Source organism: Lipotes vexillifer, unplaced genomic scaffold (assembly GCF_000442215.2).
Source record: "Lipotes vexillifer unplaced genomic scaffold, Lipotes_vexillifer_v1.1 scaffold382, whole genome shotgun sequence".
Lineage (NCBI taxonomy): Eukaryota > Metazoa > Chordata > Mammalia > Artiodactyla > Lipotidae > Lipotes > Lipotes vexillifer.
The window spans coordinates 7,189,111-7,203,908 of NW_006780611.1; the positions used below are offsets into that span (position 1 = coordinate 7,189,111).

At 48.7% G+C, this 14,798-nt stretch overlaps 3 protein-coding genes across 3 annotated transcripts in view; 1 reads left to right on the top strand and 2 right to left on the bottom strand.

Moving 5' to 3' along the window:
* Positions 1–5,017, top strand: part of NDUFA6 (NADH:ubiquinone oxidoreductase subunit A6) — a 6,841-nt gene extending 1,824 nt beyond the window's left edge. The window contains 2 exon segments of the mRNA XM_007453952.1: positions 3,989–4,104; positions 4,812–5,017. Of these exon segments, the coding sequence (XP_007454014.1) occupies positions 3,989–4,104; positions 4,812–4,943 (248 nt within the window). The 3' untranslated portion in view covers positions 4,944–5,017.
* A 1,487-nt stretch (positions 5,018–6,504) lies between these two features.
* Positions 6,505–9,890, bottom strand: SMDT1 (single-pass membrane protein with aspartate rich tail 1). The gene is made up of 3 exons (XM_007453953.1): positions 9,642–9,890; positions 8,039–8,179; positions 6,505–6,749 (listed from the first exon to the last, which is right to left on the bottom strand). Exons 1-2 carry the CDS (start codon positions 9,825–9,827, stop codon positions 8,042–8,044), a joined length of 324 nt encoding a protein of 107 aa, XP_007454015.1. The 5' UTR covers positions 9,828–9,890; the 3' UTR covers positions 6,505–6,749; positions 8,039–8,041.
* A 1,816-nt stretch (positions 9,891–11,706) lies between these two features.
* Positions 11,707–13,478, bottom strand: PHETA2 (PH domain containing endocytic trafficking adaptor 2). Its single transcript, XM_007453954.1, has 2 exons — positions 13,408–13,478; positions 11,707–12,602 (listed from the first exon to the last, which is right to left on the bottom strand). The coding sequence occupies exon 2, from the start codon at positions 12,595–12,597 to the stop codon at positions 11,809–11,811; it is 789 nt and encodes a 262-aa protein (XP_007454016.1). The 5' UTR covers positions 12,598–12,602; positions 13,408–13,478; the 3' UTR covers positions 11,707–11,808.
* Positions 13,479–14,798: the final 1,320 nt, after the last annotated feature.

Consider the following 14,798-nt stretch of genomic DNA (forward strand, 5'->3'; position numbering starts at 1 on the left):
TGTGTGTGTGTGTGTGTGTGTGTGTGTGTGTGTGTGTGTGTGTGTGTGTGTGTGTGTGTGTGTGTGTGTAGGGTGTATTCAAATGCAGATGTTTAAAAGCAGGTTTGCCTAGCAGAATACTTCTATGAGTGCCCAAGAATGCTTTCTTGTTTCAGGGAGGAGCAGGGGGTGGGGAACAAGACCCAGTTGGCAGAAAGAATAGTTGGCAAAGGGTAAAAAATCAGTGACTAAGTTGAGGATAGAACCCAGGTATCTAGCTCATTCAAAATCAGCACCCTCCAAGACTTTCCCTCAAATACTGTTTGAGAAGATAAGCCCACAGTCAGAAGCGTCCTCAGAAGAGGAGAAGGCAGGGGGTTATAGGCGCCTGTAGAGCAGGGGGAGGTTGGCGGGGGGGGTCAGTGGGGAGGATCAGTGATCTGTAGCTTGTAGTTTTCTCAGGCCTGTGTGTACACTGGTGTCATGACATCCATCATTGGGGATTCCAGCTGAGGATCCAAACTAAGGACTGGGAATAAGTAAAAGTGTTGATAATAAGTAACATTCATTGAAATGCATACATATGGCCCAGCACTATGCTAAATGCTTTACATTGCCTCATTTTAGGGTGGGTTCTAATTATTTCCCTGTCTTACAGATGAGGAAACTGAGGCACATAAACTTGTCTCACATCAACACCATTAGTAAGTGGAAGAGCCAGACTTCAGACCCTGATTGTCCAACTGTTACACTTGGCTCAGCTTCTGTAGTTTTCCCTGAATCTCACAGGACCCAATTAAGCTGCACTTGTGGAAGAGAGTGCCATTTGCCTGGGTGGTTGCCTCCGCATGGGAGCACAGAACGAAACTGCCTTGGATTCCCTCCTTTGAAGAAATACTACATGCTGCTTGCTGGTTACAGCACAACAGGAGACTTTCTGTAGAAACTATTCATTTGTTTAATTTCCATTTCATTGGGTACCTCTTGTACTACAGGGTCAGTACTTGATGCCTAGAGAGATATGAAAGTGACTAAAACACAACCCTGCCTTCCAGGCTCTTATGGTCTAGTCGGGAAGATAGGCGTATATAACCAGATCATTAAAACCCAAAATGTAATAGAGGTATGGGAAGTAAGTGCTGAAATTTTTAATAGTTAACATCTGTATCGATGCTTTACTGTTTATAAGATGTTGTCACTTGATTTTTGCCACATTCCCATAAAGGAGTTAGGTAAGAGGTTATTGTCTTCCCTACGTTGTAGATGAAGAAATATACTGAGGAGGCTGTACCCCAGGCAAGGTCCTAGTTCATGATGGTGTGGAGACCTTACCCAGCTTGTTTGACCCCAGATCCCATGTTCTTTTTTCATCACACCATGCTGCCTTCCCATCTAAGGATCTCCCGGCACTTGGTATGAATGCTACCAAAATGAATTGGAGCAGACGGCTGAGAACCATATCAGTGTCATCCTTCCTAACCTGTCAGAGCCTCCCTGACTCAGAAAAGCCTTAACAATAACTTGAGGAAAACACACAGACTATGGAAGTCACCTTCATCCAAAAGGGGCACTTCCATATCTTCTTTTTGTGCCTCTCAGATTTTTTCAAATCGAAATTAAAATATTCAGGATTCGAAGATTAAGCCAGGAGTCTGTGAGTTGAGAAAGAACAGTTGGAAATGATTTACTCCAGGGCTTCTCAGCAGTGACATTTGTGCTGGATAATTCTTTGTTGTGGAGACTGTCCTGTGCATTGTGGGATGTTTAGCAACATCCCTGGCCTCCACCCAGTGATGCCATTAGCATTCTCCCCCCTAGTTGTGATAATCAAAAATGCCTCCAGATGCTGCCAGATGTCCTGGTGGGCAAAAATCGTCACTGGTTTGACAACCACTGATTTAGACCAAAGAACAGTTCAGTGGGCTATAGCTTAGGCTGTTCCTGTTTGCCTTCCTGCAGCCTTTCTCACTGGTGGAGGGCGTGTGTTCAAGGGGTTGAGGTGGGAGAAGGATGACTAGGACAAAGCTATGAATTTGCCTCTTTAGAGATAAGGATTCTTAACCTGGGAAGATGGGCATTCAGGGATCCGTGACCTGACATTGTAGGCAAAACTTTGCATTTGTGCCTGTGAATGTTTTCCTGAGGAGAAGATTCATACACCCAGTGCGCTGGTGTGTGGTTCAGGAGATCTTGTGGAATGGGAGTAGGTGGACACCAGCTCCCCCAGTATGCACAGAGGCACCTCGCTTTTCTCTCCCAAGGTTGGGCAGGATTCTAATATGAAAACGCAGGAAAGGTAAGCACTGATAGCAGGGGAAGATTCCTCATACTCCTTTCCTTAAAAGAGCACAAAATTGTAAATTAAAAACCAATAAGCAACCTGGATTCTAGGCCCATGTTTGCCAGGGACCAGTAGTCTGACTTCAGGCAAGTCCCCACAGTCCTCTAGTGGTAAGATTCTAAATTCCAGGATCCATGTTGGTTTGCATTAATTTGTGTCTCTGTCTTCTTATGGTCCCTTTGCTCTTTTCTAAAATTCCACATGTGATACTGTGGTGTTTAACAGCTAACTCTCCGTCAGGAAATCTAGATTTATAGTGTTTACCATTTTCAGTGATGTAAATACTCCCACCATGGTTGATTTTAAGCTATCAAAGTGAAGTCAGTGACGGCCGATTTGGGAAGAGATATGTATAATTGGCTCACCATGGCAGCCTGCTCCAGCACCCCACTGGATGCTGAGTTCTTTCTCATGTGATCCTCTGTCTTCTCTGTTAACACTTACCTACAAAGCTGGGATGCAGTTTCTACTAGATTTCTGCTATTGCTTATTCTTTGGTTGAATCAGCCTGGCACGATCTCTTCCTCAGCAGAAGCTTTATTTTTCTATTGCCATCACTAAGTTATGAGTATAATTAAAGATTCAAACTTTGTTGTTGATTAATCCAGTCACTAGATAGCCCTCATGGTTTTCAGAGCTGGTTGTGATAGTTCCATAGACGAGAGTGGACATGTCACGGGAATGGCCACACCACAGGGTATCCTCACCAAATGAGCCCACTGCTCTGCTCAACCACAGTGCTCATTCTAGCCTGTGAGCCTTGGTTATGCTGTCCCCTGAGCCTCGTGTGCCCCTCTTCTGTCCTTATTCCACCTACCACACAAGGCCCTGTTCATGTCCTTGCCATCAGCAAATCCACTGAAGTCCAACTGCCAGAGGATGAGAATAAAAACACCTAATTTTCAAAGGACATCTGTGTGCCTTGTCAAACTCCCACGTCACTGAGTCTCTGCCACTATTTTAGCACTTAATCAGGGATTGCTGAATATTGTGATTTTAATATTTGCACTCATGGATTTAAGACCTAGAGAGCAGGAGCTACATCTTAAACTCCTCTCTTTCCTCCAGGTAACCTACTACGGTAGTAATCGTTTGCTGGATTGATGCCTTTCCCTACCTGCACACTCAGCAGTCTCCCCCAACTCTTAAGTTTGCATGGTGCACAAACCTACACCATTTCACTGTACATTTATTTCAACCATGTCATCTTTTGTCAGTTGTTCCATGTAATAATAATGCTAACATTAACATGCCAGGCACCGTTCTCTCCTAGAATCCTCACAACAGCTCTGTAGTTATACGTGCTGTTGTCGTCCTTACTTCACTCACAAATAAATACACTCAGGCATAGAGAAGTGAACATACACAGAATCATATAGCTGATAAGTGACAGAGCTGGGATTTGAACCCAGGTTGTTCATACTCTTGAACTGTGCTATACTGCCTCTTCAGACGCAGTGGGCTTGTCTCCCCAAACAAATACGCTCTTTGGGAGCAAGTGGCATATCTCACGCTTCTTCACGTCCTCAAGCACCTAGCTTAAGGTCAGGCTAGTATTTGGTGAATGGAATGAATGGGCAACCTATGTGTTCGATGACTAGCCATTGACTCAGTTTTTTAAAAAACACGTTTTAACCATCTCTACCCTGAATCATGTTTTTTCTTTAGTGCATTTATTCCAGCTAGACATCTCTGTGAAACAGGGACGGAATAAAGTCCGAGAAATGTTTATGAAGAATGCCCACGTCATAGACCCCAGGGTGGTTGATCTTCTGGTCATTAAGGTAACTAACTCTCCCTGACTGATTTTAAAGAGCAGCGAACTTGTCCAGAGCTTCTCAGTCTTCTCAGATGAACATTTTATCTCCAAGTTGAAAAGCAACTACTAGGTCAGCAACTGTTACATAGTGTTTCAAAGGAATAGTTCAACTTGGAGGTTCTTACCTGGTTCAATAGATTATAAGATTATTTAAGGGAAAATCCACTGGGGCTTTTACATTTTAAAACTAAAAACAGAGGAAAGTTTGAACTCCTCTTGAACCTCATCCCTGGAAGTTACTGCTTCACCTGGTTGCCAGTTTTGAGCCGGAAGAGCAGGCCATGGAGTCAGATCCTGGGCCTGATTCTGTCTCTCTGGTCCATCTCATTGGCATCAGTGGCACCTTCAGCATATGGGCCAGTAAATAACACGGAAAGAATGTTAAGCAGGCATGTAAATTAAGCCAGTCAGGGGGCAGAGGCCTGGTGACCTAAAGTCTCCTCTTGGAACCAGTCAGCCAGAGAGTTAAGGAGTATTTGAGAGGTCTCGGAACTACTTAGTCCAACCACCTCATTTTCCAGAGGCAGAAAGTATGGTCTAGACACAGTATGTTACTTGCCCAAGGTCACTCAGCAAGTCAGTGCCAGAGCAGAGAATCGAGTCCTGGCCTTCAGTGTTGTATTCCTTCCACTCAACCACTCTGACTGAAGACCTCTTCCCTCACTTGTGCAGGGAAAGATGGAACTGGAAGAAACAATTAAAGTGTGGAAGCAGCGGACACACATTATGCGGTTTTTCCATGAAACAGAAGCACCAAGGCCGAAGGACTTCCTGTCCAAGTTCTATGTTGGGCACGACCCGTGAAATCACTCAATGGAAAAGTGCATGTTGGTATTTAAATATTTTAGAGTACAAATAAACTCAATATCTGATGGTCATTTCATGATAGAACTCCATTGGTGAACCAATGAGCAGCTCTTGTCCTGCAGTCTCACTTTTTGTCTGAACAAGTTGAACACCACCTGTTCTTTCCCGTCTCCTGAAGTGTGGTGTTTCCAGTAAATCAGATTCTCTTTTCTCAGAGCCTTGCATGTTGGTAAACAGGAATGGTGAGGCCATCTGCTCAGAAACTGCCGTTCTGGGTATGACGCTGGATGGCTTTGTCAACTTAGCTGTGTTTCTACAGCCCCCAGGATTGGATATTTTGGTGTAATGGCACAGATTATCCAAAATCAGCCAGCTCTTGCTACTGGAGGAGGATCCGAGCAGTACGAAGAGGCCCAGAAGTAGACCTGACAAGCTGGGCTGTTTTTCCCTGGGTTCTGAAGAAAATGGCTGCTCAGAGGCCTAACCCCCTGTCTGCAACAAGCACTGGTCCTAAAGATGAAATTAACTTCCTTGTCAATCAGGCATCCTGCTAGGGACACAGCTGTTCAGTGCACGCACAGAAGTATTCCCTTGGCAAATGGAGTGTGGCTCTAGCGATGAGAATAAATCTTGACCCAGGTTAAAGACCTGATCTGTTTGCTTTGGATGGTAGTCTTCTCTGTTCCTTCCTTGGACAGTCTAAATGCTGGAGAAAGGGGTTCAGTATCTATAGGTACAGTCACCCTGATGATTCCCAAATTTTTCAGCGCCAACAACCCCTTTATTATTATTTTTGTTGTTTTTAACATCTTTATTGGAGTATAATTGCTTTACAATGGTGTGTGAGTTTCTGCTGTATAACAAAGTGAATCAGCTATACATATACATATATCCCCATATCTCCTCCCTCTTGCGTTTTCCTCCCACCCTCCCTATCCCACCCCTCTAGGTGGTCACAAAGCACCGACCTGATCTCCCTGTGCTATGCGGCCGCTTCCCACTGGCTATTTTGCGTTTGGTAGTGTATGTCCATGCCACTCTCTCACTTTGTCCCAGCTTACCCTTCCCCCTCCCCGTACCCTCAAGTCTGTTCTCTAGTAGGTCTGTGTCTTTATTCCCGTCTTGCCCCTAGGTTCTTCCTGACCTTTTTTTTTTAAGAGTCCATGTATATGTGTTAGCATACGGTATTTGGTTTTCTCTTGCCCTTTATTATTTTTTCATCTAAGGAATCCAAGTTTTGAAAGAATTCTAAAAAGTGGTATTTCTCAAGGAGTTTTAAACAATCAAAGCTTCTCCTGATTGATTGCGTGGGATAACTAGCCAGTGTTACTCAGCACAAAAGCTGAGCCTTTAGCTAGCCTATGCAGCCATTGGGCTTTTGTAAATAACGAAGATGATTGGTCCCAGGTCCCCATGATTACCTTGTGGATCCATAGGGGCCTGGAGGCCCTGGGTTGTAAATCAAAGACCTATTTGTTCAGCTGATAGAGATAGGACAGCAGGGTGAAGAAACTGCAACTAGAGCCTACTTGTATTACGAAACTTCAGCCATCACTCGGTCATACAGAGCTGATGTTTATTATGTTTATTCACAATTTGATTATGCTCAGTGGACAGCACATCTCCAGGAACCTCCCGGAGCCTGGGGATCTGAGCTATGGTCACAGACCATGCAGGAGGCTTCACTGGGGTTGGGAGGCTGAGGGCTTTCCCTGGGCCCATCTGCTGATAGGGAAGGAGGAGAGGCTGCGAGCATCACCATTTCTTAAGTTAGGGCTTTCTCCTTCTACACTTCTCCACGGCCTGCAAGAAAGGAAAGCAGCAGTCAGTTGGGTGACAGAGCCGTCCTCTTACCATATACTGCAAGAATTCCATACAGTGGTTCTACCAAACATGGCAGGAGACAGGCAGTTTTGAGTACATTCAATTATTCATTCATATACATACTGAACATTCACCAGAGACCGGGCACTGGGGCCCTAAAGGTATAAAAAGACATGTTCCAGGGCTTTCCTGGTGGCGCAGTGGTTGAGGGTCCGCCTGCCGACGCAGGGGACACGGGTTCGTGTCCCGGTTCGGGAAGATCCCACATGCCGTGGAGCCGGTAGGCCCGTGAGCCATGGCCGCTGGGCCTGCGCGTCCGGAGCCTGTGCTCCGCAACAGGAGAGGCCACAACAGTGAGAGGCCCGCGTACCACACACAAAAAAAGAAGACATGTTCCCTGCAGCAAGAATATGGTCAAGTAGAGTTCGGGGTGTATCTTAAGCATATAATACTGACTGTCACAAGAGGCACTGTTCAGTTAGGGGACGGAGCAGTCCCTTTCAAATGGAGGAAAGACTTCATCAAAGATAATGAAGAACTGGTGGAAATGAGAGCAGTGGGAAATAATCTTTCAATTGGGAGGAATAATGGGCCACTGGGAGTGGGTAAGAGAGTGAGTAACTCAAGAGATAGTGAATATTGGGGATAGATATGTGGTTGGGAATATGGAAGATAAGGCTGGAAGAACAGGTGTGACCAGATCATCGCAAGCCTTAAATGCCAGACTAAAGAGTCAGGAGGGTCCTTGTTTATAACGGTAATGCAGCCAGTCAGCACATATTAGGGCACAGGAAGTCAGCACAAGAAAGCTGGATGGAACTGGCACAGGGGAAGGGTTTGTGAGCAGTGTATGAACCAGGCGGCAGTGCCCGTATACAGGCTGTGCTGGTTCAGAGCTTGGTAACCAGAGCTCACTGATGAGGGCCTGCAGTCTCTAAATTTCAATGTGGAGCTGGTGAAATGAAGTTGTTTGTGGTGGGTGTGTAAGGCATATTAAATTGTCAAGAAAATTTGTGGGTTGAGAAAATTGAGTGTGCAGAAAAGGGCAAATAGAAAAGGCTGGCTGGGATCCAACCTGGTTGGAAGAGACGCCAGTGAATTTGTAAGTCAATAGGATAGTTTCCTTCATCCAGCATAGGGAAAAGGTGACATAAAAACATTAGTCACCAAGAGAGTCAATGCAGTAAAAGTCTGTGCTTCTGCTTCAAATGTTCAGATTCTGCTACCAGGCCAAACTGCATCACAGTTGCATCAAAAGCAAGTCTTACCTATTAGTCGTCATCATCATCATCCTCTGGAACAAAAATATCATGCTCCTCAAGTAAAGCGGCAAAGTTCTTGCTAATTAGCGTCCCGACATAGAGAAAGGGGATCACAATGGAGAACACACGGAGAAGGCCGAAGGACATCTGCAGAGGGTCAAAGTGGTAGCTGTGAGCGCCAGAGCCCACTCCAGTAGGACCACAGAAGGCCTGGCCCTCTCAGGAGCATTCCCTCCTGTGGACCTGAGATCCATGATAAGCAACTTGATTTTAAAGTCCTTGGAAAAGTTCAGAGCAAGAAAAAAAATTACAAGAAGAGATAAAGTGATTTTATGGCCATCAAACTGTGCACTTGTAAGAAAAGTACAAGGCACTAATGGACATCTAAAAGGGCACAACCTGTTAATTACTTGCAGATACTCATAAACAGGTGAGAAAGTACTATGAGCTGGACTAGGGAATAGAGTTCAGGTCTCCTTGAATAAACTACTAAATACATGAAAATAGATTACAAAAAAATGAACATGTACAGTGAAGGGATATTCTATACAGTTCTTTAACTGGTTCCCTGATGCCTGAGAAATTTGATTTCACTACATTAAATTTTAGAAATATGTTTTGAAAACTGAGCATGTCTTTATATTAAAAGACTAGCTATTTAAATGGACTGGCAGAGTTTCAGTAAAATTTCAACATTTCCTCTCATATCTTCCTACGGAGTTTCAAAAAAAAAGTTGTTTTTTCTCTTCAGTTGTGCCTCTTTAAAGGCAGCTCCTCCCCAACATGACGGTGCTTCCTGCTGTGAAACAACCCTGAACTCACCTTGTGTGAGCTTGCGTCGGCCAGACTAGCTTTAAAAGAATGTTTTGTAAGTCTCACACAGCGCTGGAGTCAAAAAGCAAACTTACTTGGTATAAGGGGCTGTTCCTATTTTACTGAGAAAACTCCAAGGGTACTGAGGGCATATGATAACACTCAGTGGTGGGAAAAAATAGGATCTGGTGGGAGTTGTACCAGCAGGAAATCTGAATTCCGGAACCTAAGTCAGCTGCTAGCTTTGGACACTGGCTTCACTAGTCTGGCCCCTGATTCTTCATTTGTAAAAACACTGATGGTAATAATTCTCTGCACACCCAATCACATGAAATTAAATACTAGGTCAAAACTTGCAAAAAGATAAGGTCTGTCCCACTTACCCTTTATTTACAAAGTCATTCCACAATTCGTTTTTCATCCCATCAACTCTATGGTAGAGAGGTTACATGACTTGTCTATACTGGATGCATAAAGCGGAGTCTTGTGGCTCCGGAGAGCCAGGGCACCGCACTCCTCACGATGAGCTAGTAGTGCTAAGTGCCGTCTTCCTCCGCTCTTGCCCCCCATCTCCTGTCTCCACGTACCCTGCTCAACTCCCGGATCTAACCCGACCACTTCCTCCCATTCGTCAAAATTAGCAGCGCATCAGCGCAAAACTTTGTCCTTGATCCGTCTTCCGGTCTAAGGCGGTCGTTCGACTGGCCTTTGCTCCTATCAATCAGCGTGAGCCCGCATACACTCCCCACAATGACAGTCCTCGGCCCCTTCGCCCCGCCTCCAGGCAGACACTCACTTTCACCGGTTTGGGCAAAATGGCGCCGCTGCGAGTAACGATGACTGACCTCGATGGTACCAAACTCCGAACTAAGCCGCCCCGTCCGGCGGAGACATCGCCACCTTTCCCCAGGCTCAGCCCGCTCTGGAAAGCCCCAGATCCGACGGGTGCCAACGCCAGCCAGCGACCCGCTCCGGACGCCATCTCCCAGATCCCCCGCCTAGTCCGGGGACCTGCACCCCACCACCGGGCCCCCGTGCCGCCCTCAGGAAGAACGCCGCCCGAAGCCTCGCGAGGCTTTAGGGATCAGACGAGAGGTCCAGCTCACAGACTTGCGCAATGCGCCTAGTTCCTGTTGCGGCCCGACATGGTGACGTCAGGAGGATGACGCCAAGGGCCCGGTACAGCCCTCATTCCGGGCCTGGTGGGCGGGGCCACCTGACTGGAGTTGTCCTTGTGAAGCCTTCAGATTTCTGTCATTGTTGCCGCACTCAGGACTGCCAGGGCGTGGTAGAGCAGGGGGTTGTTGAAATGAGAAACTACTTTAATTGAACTTCAAACTATTGTATTTTTTTAAACAATTTAAAAATACAAATTTGTTACTCGTGCTACTTGAATGATTTTGGAATTTTATTTCATGCCAAGGTATATGTTATGTGTAGCTAAATTGAAAATATATCTGAAAAGGGGAAAAATGGGGGCTTTCACACAAACTGTCCAGGTGATTGCTAAAGTAAACTTGAACCAAAATAAGTAATAAAAAAAACAATGTTTTAATCGTATAAAAAGCACTGTAACAATAAGCAAGATAACAAAAAGCCCGTAGTGTCTGTGTATAAAACAAGACGCATCGGGGCTGTGGGGCTCCCATACAGGGCTGGGGAGGTGGCCCCTCTTCTTGGGAAACAGGCCTGGCTTCCTAGGAACTGGTCCAGGACCCTGGACGGCATGTCAGCCTCCTGGACTTAAGAGGCTCTGAGCCGAAGCCTCTAGCTCAGGCTGTCCAAGGCCCCAATAAGGGAGAGAGGCTAAGAAGGGGGAGATTGTGTATATTGGAGGAGGGGGATGACTGGACCAGGCTCTGCATCTTCCATCCAGCCACTGCCACCACACCCCTAGGCTATCAGGCTGATCTGGCCTCTGGCTCTGTCCAACCAGCCACTTTTCCTCTCAGAACAATTGATAAAGCAAATGTTTGGCACCATGCTGATGAGAGTAGGAAAAAGAGGATCTTGGCAGGCACACACTGGGTGCCAAGCAAGACTGTGCACGAGTTCCTAGGGGGTTTCAGGATGAGGAGCATCTCTCTGGGGGTCTAGCCAAGAGAGAAGAGTTTATCACAGCGTGTCAGGAAGCCTGTGCCCAAGCTCCTAGAGGCCCAGGACTGAAAACCAAAGGAAGAAACTGGCTTTCCCAGGGAGCCTCACTGCCTCCCCACTTCAGCTTCCCACTTGGCAGCTGAGGACACAGTACAGGAAGGATTTCTGCTAACATATAAAAGCTACTGGCCCTCCTGGGGCAATGACCAAGCACCGTCTGGCTGTCTGTTGACAGGGCAGCCAGGGAAAGAAGATGGGGCCCTAACACTTTTGGAGCAGGATAAATCCCTCTTGACTGGCTAAGTGCCCTCTCCCTCCAAAGGGTCCTGTCCAAATTGCAGAGTGGGGGTCCCATGCCCAATCTTCTCATCACTCAGGATGAGCCAGGCCCCAGAAACCCCCATAACACGTTAAATCCACTTTTTCTGACAATATCAGTCCCTCAAGCCAACACTGCAGCCAACTTCTGGTATTTATACAAGATTCCCCATGTTGGAAATCGTGTCTGTAGAATCGCGTGTAGGTGAAAGGCAGAGCGGCCTGTGGTCATGTAATAATCTCCACTTCCTCCATTTCATTAATATCCCCTAAGAGAGGGGCAGTCAGGAGACCTAGGTCTGTGGCTGCTGAGCAAGCCACCTCTCCTCTCTGGCCCTCAGGAAATAAAGGGGTTGAAAGTTAATGATTCCTCAGTCCCCTCTAGGCGTGAGGGTGGATTTGGAAACTGGAGCAAGCCTAAAAAGCAGGAAGGGGAAAACTCACATCCAACAGCAACTTCAGAAACCAGTACACATTAAACTCTTGAAAAAGCACTGGCCCTGGTGTCCTGACCAGCAGGACAAGGGCTGAACCCGAAGGGCCCAGGCTCAGGGCCTATCCTGTTCCTCACATTCTGGCTGGCTCCCCTGGGCACTCTGCAGCCACAACCGCCTCAGCTCCATAATCTCCTGGCCATACCAGTCATGTAGAGTAGAGAAGCAGGAGGTCTCAGGGGACACGGGGCTCTGCCCCCTGCCTAGAAGGAGGCTGGCAGGGCCCTGCAACTCCCACTCGGCCAAGCCCCGCCCTGCTGGCCTGCTGCCCCCTTCTTCCACCAAGGCCATAGGGCTGCAATCTCTGGAGAGGGAGTGACCGTTCTCCAGGCCAGGAGACCAGTGGTCAGGAGCCTGGGGCTTACAGCGGCTAGGAATGGCCTTCCAAGATGAGTGGCGATGCAGGTCCAGGCTGTGGCGGGCATCACGCAACTGGCTCTCCAGCTCACGCACCACCAGGCGCATGTAGCCAAAGCTTGCCCTGGACAGTGCCTTCACCCAGGCCTCCTGGGCCGCTGGCCCATCTGCCGCGAGCAGGTGTGGGCGCACTCCAGGGGCGTCGAAGCGGATGGCAAAGGCAAACTCTTCAGGCATGGGAGCCTCGGCCAACTCCACTGTGCAGCCCTCCAGCACCACTAGGCTCAGTGGGGCCCGGCCCTCTCGACTCTCAAAGGAGAACAGCAGGTTGCCTTTAAGGACAAACCAGCACCTTCGGCCAGTGCCACTGGGGGTGGGTGGAGTCCCTGCACCCCCCCAAGTGCGCAGGAAGCCTGCGTGGTCTGCTGGGGAGTCGCTCAGGGCATAGTGGGCCACACTCCTCTCGTTCAGCTTCATGGCTCGCATAAGAACTGTGAGGTGAGAGAGGTAGACACAGATCAGAGGGAGGCAGCCCTTGTGCCCCTGTGGGAAAAAGAGCACTGGCTCTGGAAAGACCTGGGCCCCAGGCCTGTGGGCTCTTCTCACTTGCTGTGCCTGAGGCTCTCAGTGTCTTCATCTGTGAAATGGGCTAGTCTCTCCTGCCTTTTCTCTCAAAGGGCTATTGTGAGGATCATGCAAAAAACTGGACATCAGAGGACTCAGAGAAAAGGATAACGTGATTGTATCAGACCAGGAGGTATGGCAGAGCTTTGACACAGCTGTTTAAAACCCAAAGGAAAAGGCATCAGCTGAGCTGAAATGGACCCCAAACTCATAAAAACCATTGTGCTTAAACAATCCCCTAATCTGAGGGCCCCTTAGCTCCAACCCTGAAGCCAAACATCCAGGGTTTCTGAACCCTGTGGACCCCTGCTGGCCTCTCATTTGTTAATGGCACAGCTGTCCTTTAGTAGCCTTCAGGGCCAGATAGGGCTGGGGTGGGGCAGGCCTGCCTCATTCCTCCATCAGTGTGGGTTCAGACAGGGACCAGCTCGGTAAATAAGAGCGAAGTACAAACACAGGGCACGGCTGAGTAGGATCAACTCAACCACTGAACATTGGTGCCCCACAGGCCACAAGTGGCATCTCATCCAACTGTCCTCCTGACTCACAGAAAACTGAGGTCAGGACAGCGAAGGTGAACTGCCCACGGTCACATGGCCAGTGAGAAGCGGAGCTTGGTCTCCTGATTCCCTCCCACCCCTTGGGAGCAAGTCTTGGCAATGACCCACTTACCAGCAGAGCTCACTGGGCAAAGGCAGGGGCCTCTCTTGTCTGGCCACACGTCTCAGCCCTTTGACCACGTGGTTTCTGGGGCACCTGCAAAAGAATTCTCAAACCCAGTCAACCCATCCTAAAGGAGGAAAACTCCTACTCAGGCTTTGGGGCCAAATGAAACCACCACCTCCTCCAGGAAGCTTTCCCTGACCCCTGATAATCGCCCCCCCCCAACCACCACGGGACCACCCAGGCCCTGCACTTACGGGCAATTTAAGGATCTGAGTCCCATTGCCCTGACCATCACTGTTCAGACCTCACTGCTCTGTTCTCTAATGCTAGGTCAGAGTTAAATGCCCTCATGGCTTCTTGCTTTTCCCTTCTAGCACTTGTCACAGTTTATTTGTGGTCTTTAAGTAAGCTAATCTAAGAGGCCTGTCCTGATCACTATGTCTAAGGTGGTACTGATCACGAAGGTGCTCTGATCTAAGGTGACCCAACCAGCACCCCCCTCACTTCTGTTTTCATCCCGCAATGATCTCCTTTGTGTTTACACCGCTGTCCCCAGCCCCAGAATGTCTCCCAGTGTAACCCCCAATATCCAGCCCCTTGCAGGGGTTGGGAAGGCCCTCCGAAACTATTTGTTAAAATAACTGTGACTACAACAGTGGACAAAATCAAGTCCCTCCGTCCTGGAGCCTACATTTCAGCGGGGGAGACACGCTGTAAAAAAAAGACAAAAATAAATAATAATTAGTGAATTTTTAAATTAATTAAATAATAAATTACATAAGGACCGGTCTTGACAAGGGCTATGGAGAGAAGCAAGCAGGGTCCTGAGATGGGGAGGGGCCATTCTTCGATGGTGGTCGAGGAGAAGCGGGGGTGGGGTGGGGGGAGAACACAGATGTTTCCTCGAGGAGTGGCCTCAGCTCCGGGGCGCGGAGAGGGGATCCGGAGCCCACGGAACTGTCTCCGCACCCCCTCACGGGGACAGGCGTCTTCCACCCACCTCCGCGCTCCAGGGATGCGAGGCCCGGACTTCAACCCCGGCGGGAAGCCGGTGCACCGCGTTTTTCTGAATTCTTTTGTTAGAGGAGCGGCGGGCTGGGGCGTGGGACTCACTGGCCGGTGGCCACCGCCGGGAGCCCCTAACCCGCTGTCGCCCTGAAACAGGGTCGCCTCACCGGGAACTCCCCGGCGAGCGCCGCAGACTCCAGATGCGGCGGCCGCCTCGGTTTCCCCATCGCGCACGGAGCTGTCCCGCCACGTCCCCGCGGGCCACGCCCTCCCGGAGGCCGCCGCCTCCCGAGCCCGCCCGGCCTGCTCTCACCTCCGCGCCCCCGAAGCCCAGGAGGGCGACCCGCGGGGTGGGTTGCGGCCGCGGCCGGGGGCGATTCCGGCTCGGG

What these genes read in the sequence shown, in the direction of transcription:
- SMDT1 (XM_007453953.1), bottom strand. Translation starts at nt 9,827, where the DNA reads ATGGCGTCCGGAGCGGGTCGCTGGCTGGCGTTGGCACCCGTCGGATCT. An exon ending in TTTTGCCCAAACCGGTGAAA is followed by an intron (nt 8,180 to 9,641) that starts GTGAGTGTCTGC and finishes GACCCTCTGCAG; the next exon opens with ATGTCCTTCGGCCTTCTCCG.
- PHETA2 (XM_007453954.1), bottom strand. Translation starts at nt 12,597, where the DNA reads ATGCGAGCCATGAAGCTGAACGAGAGGAGTGTGGCCCACTATGCCCTG.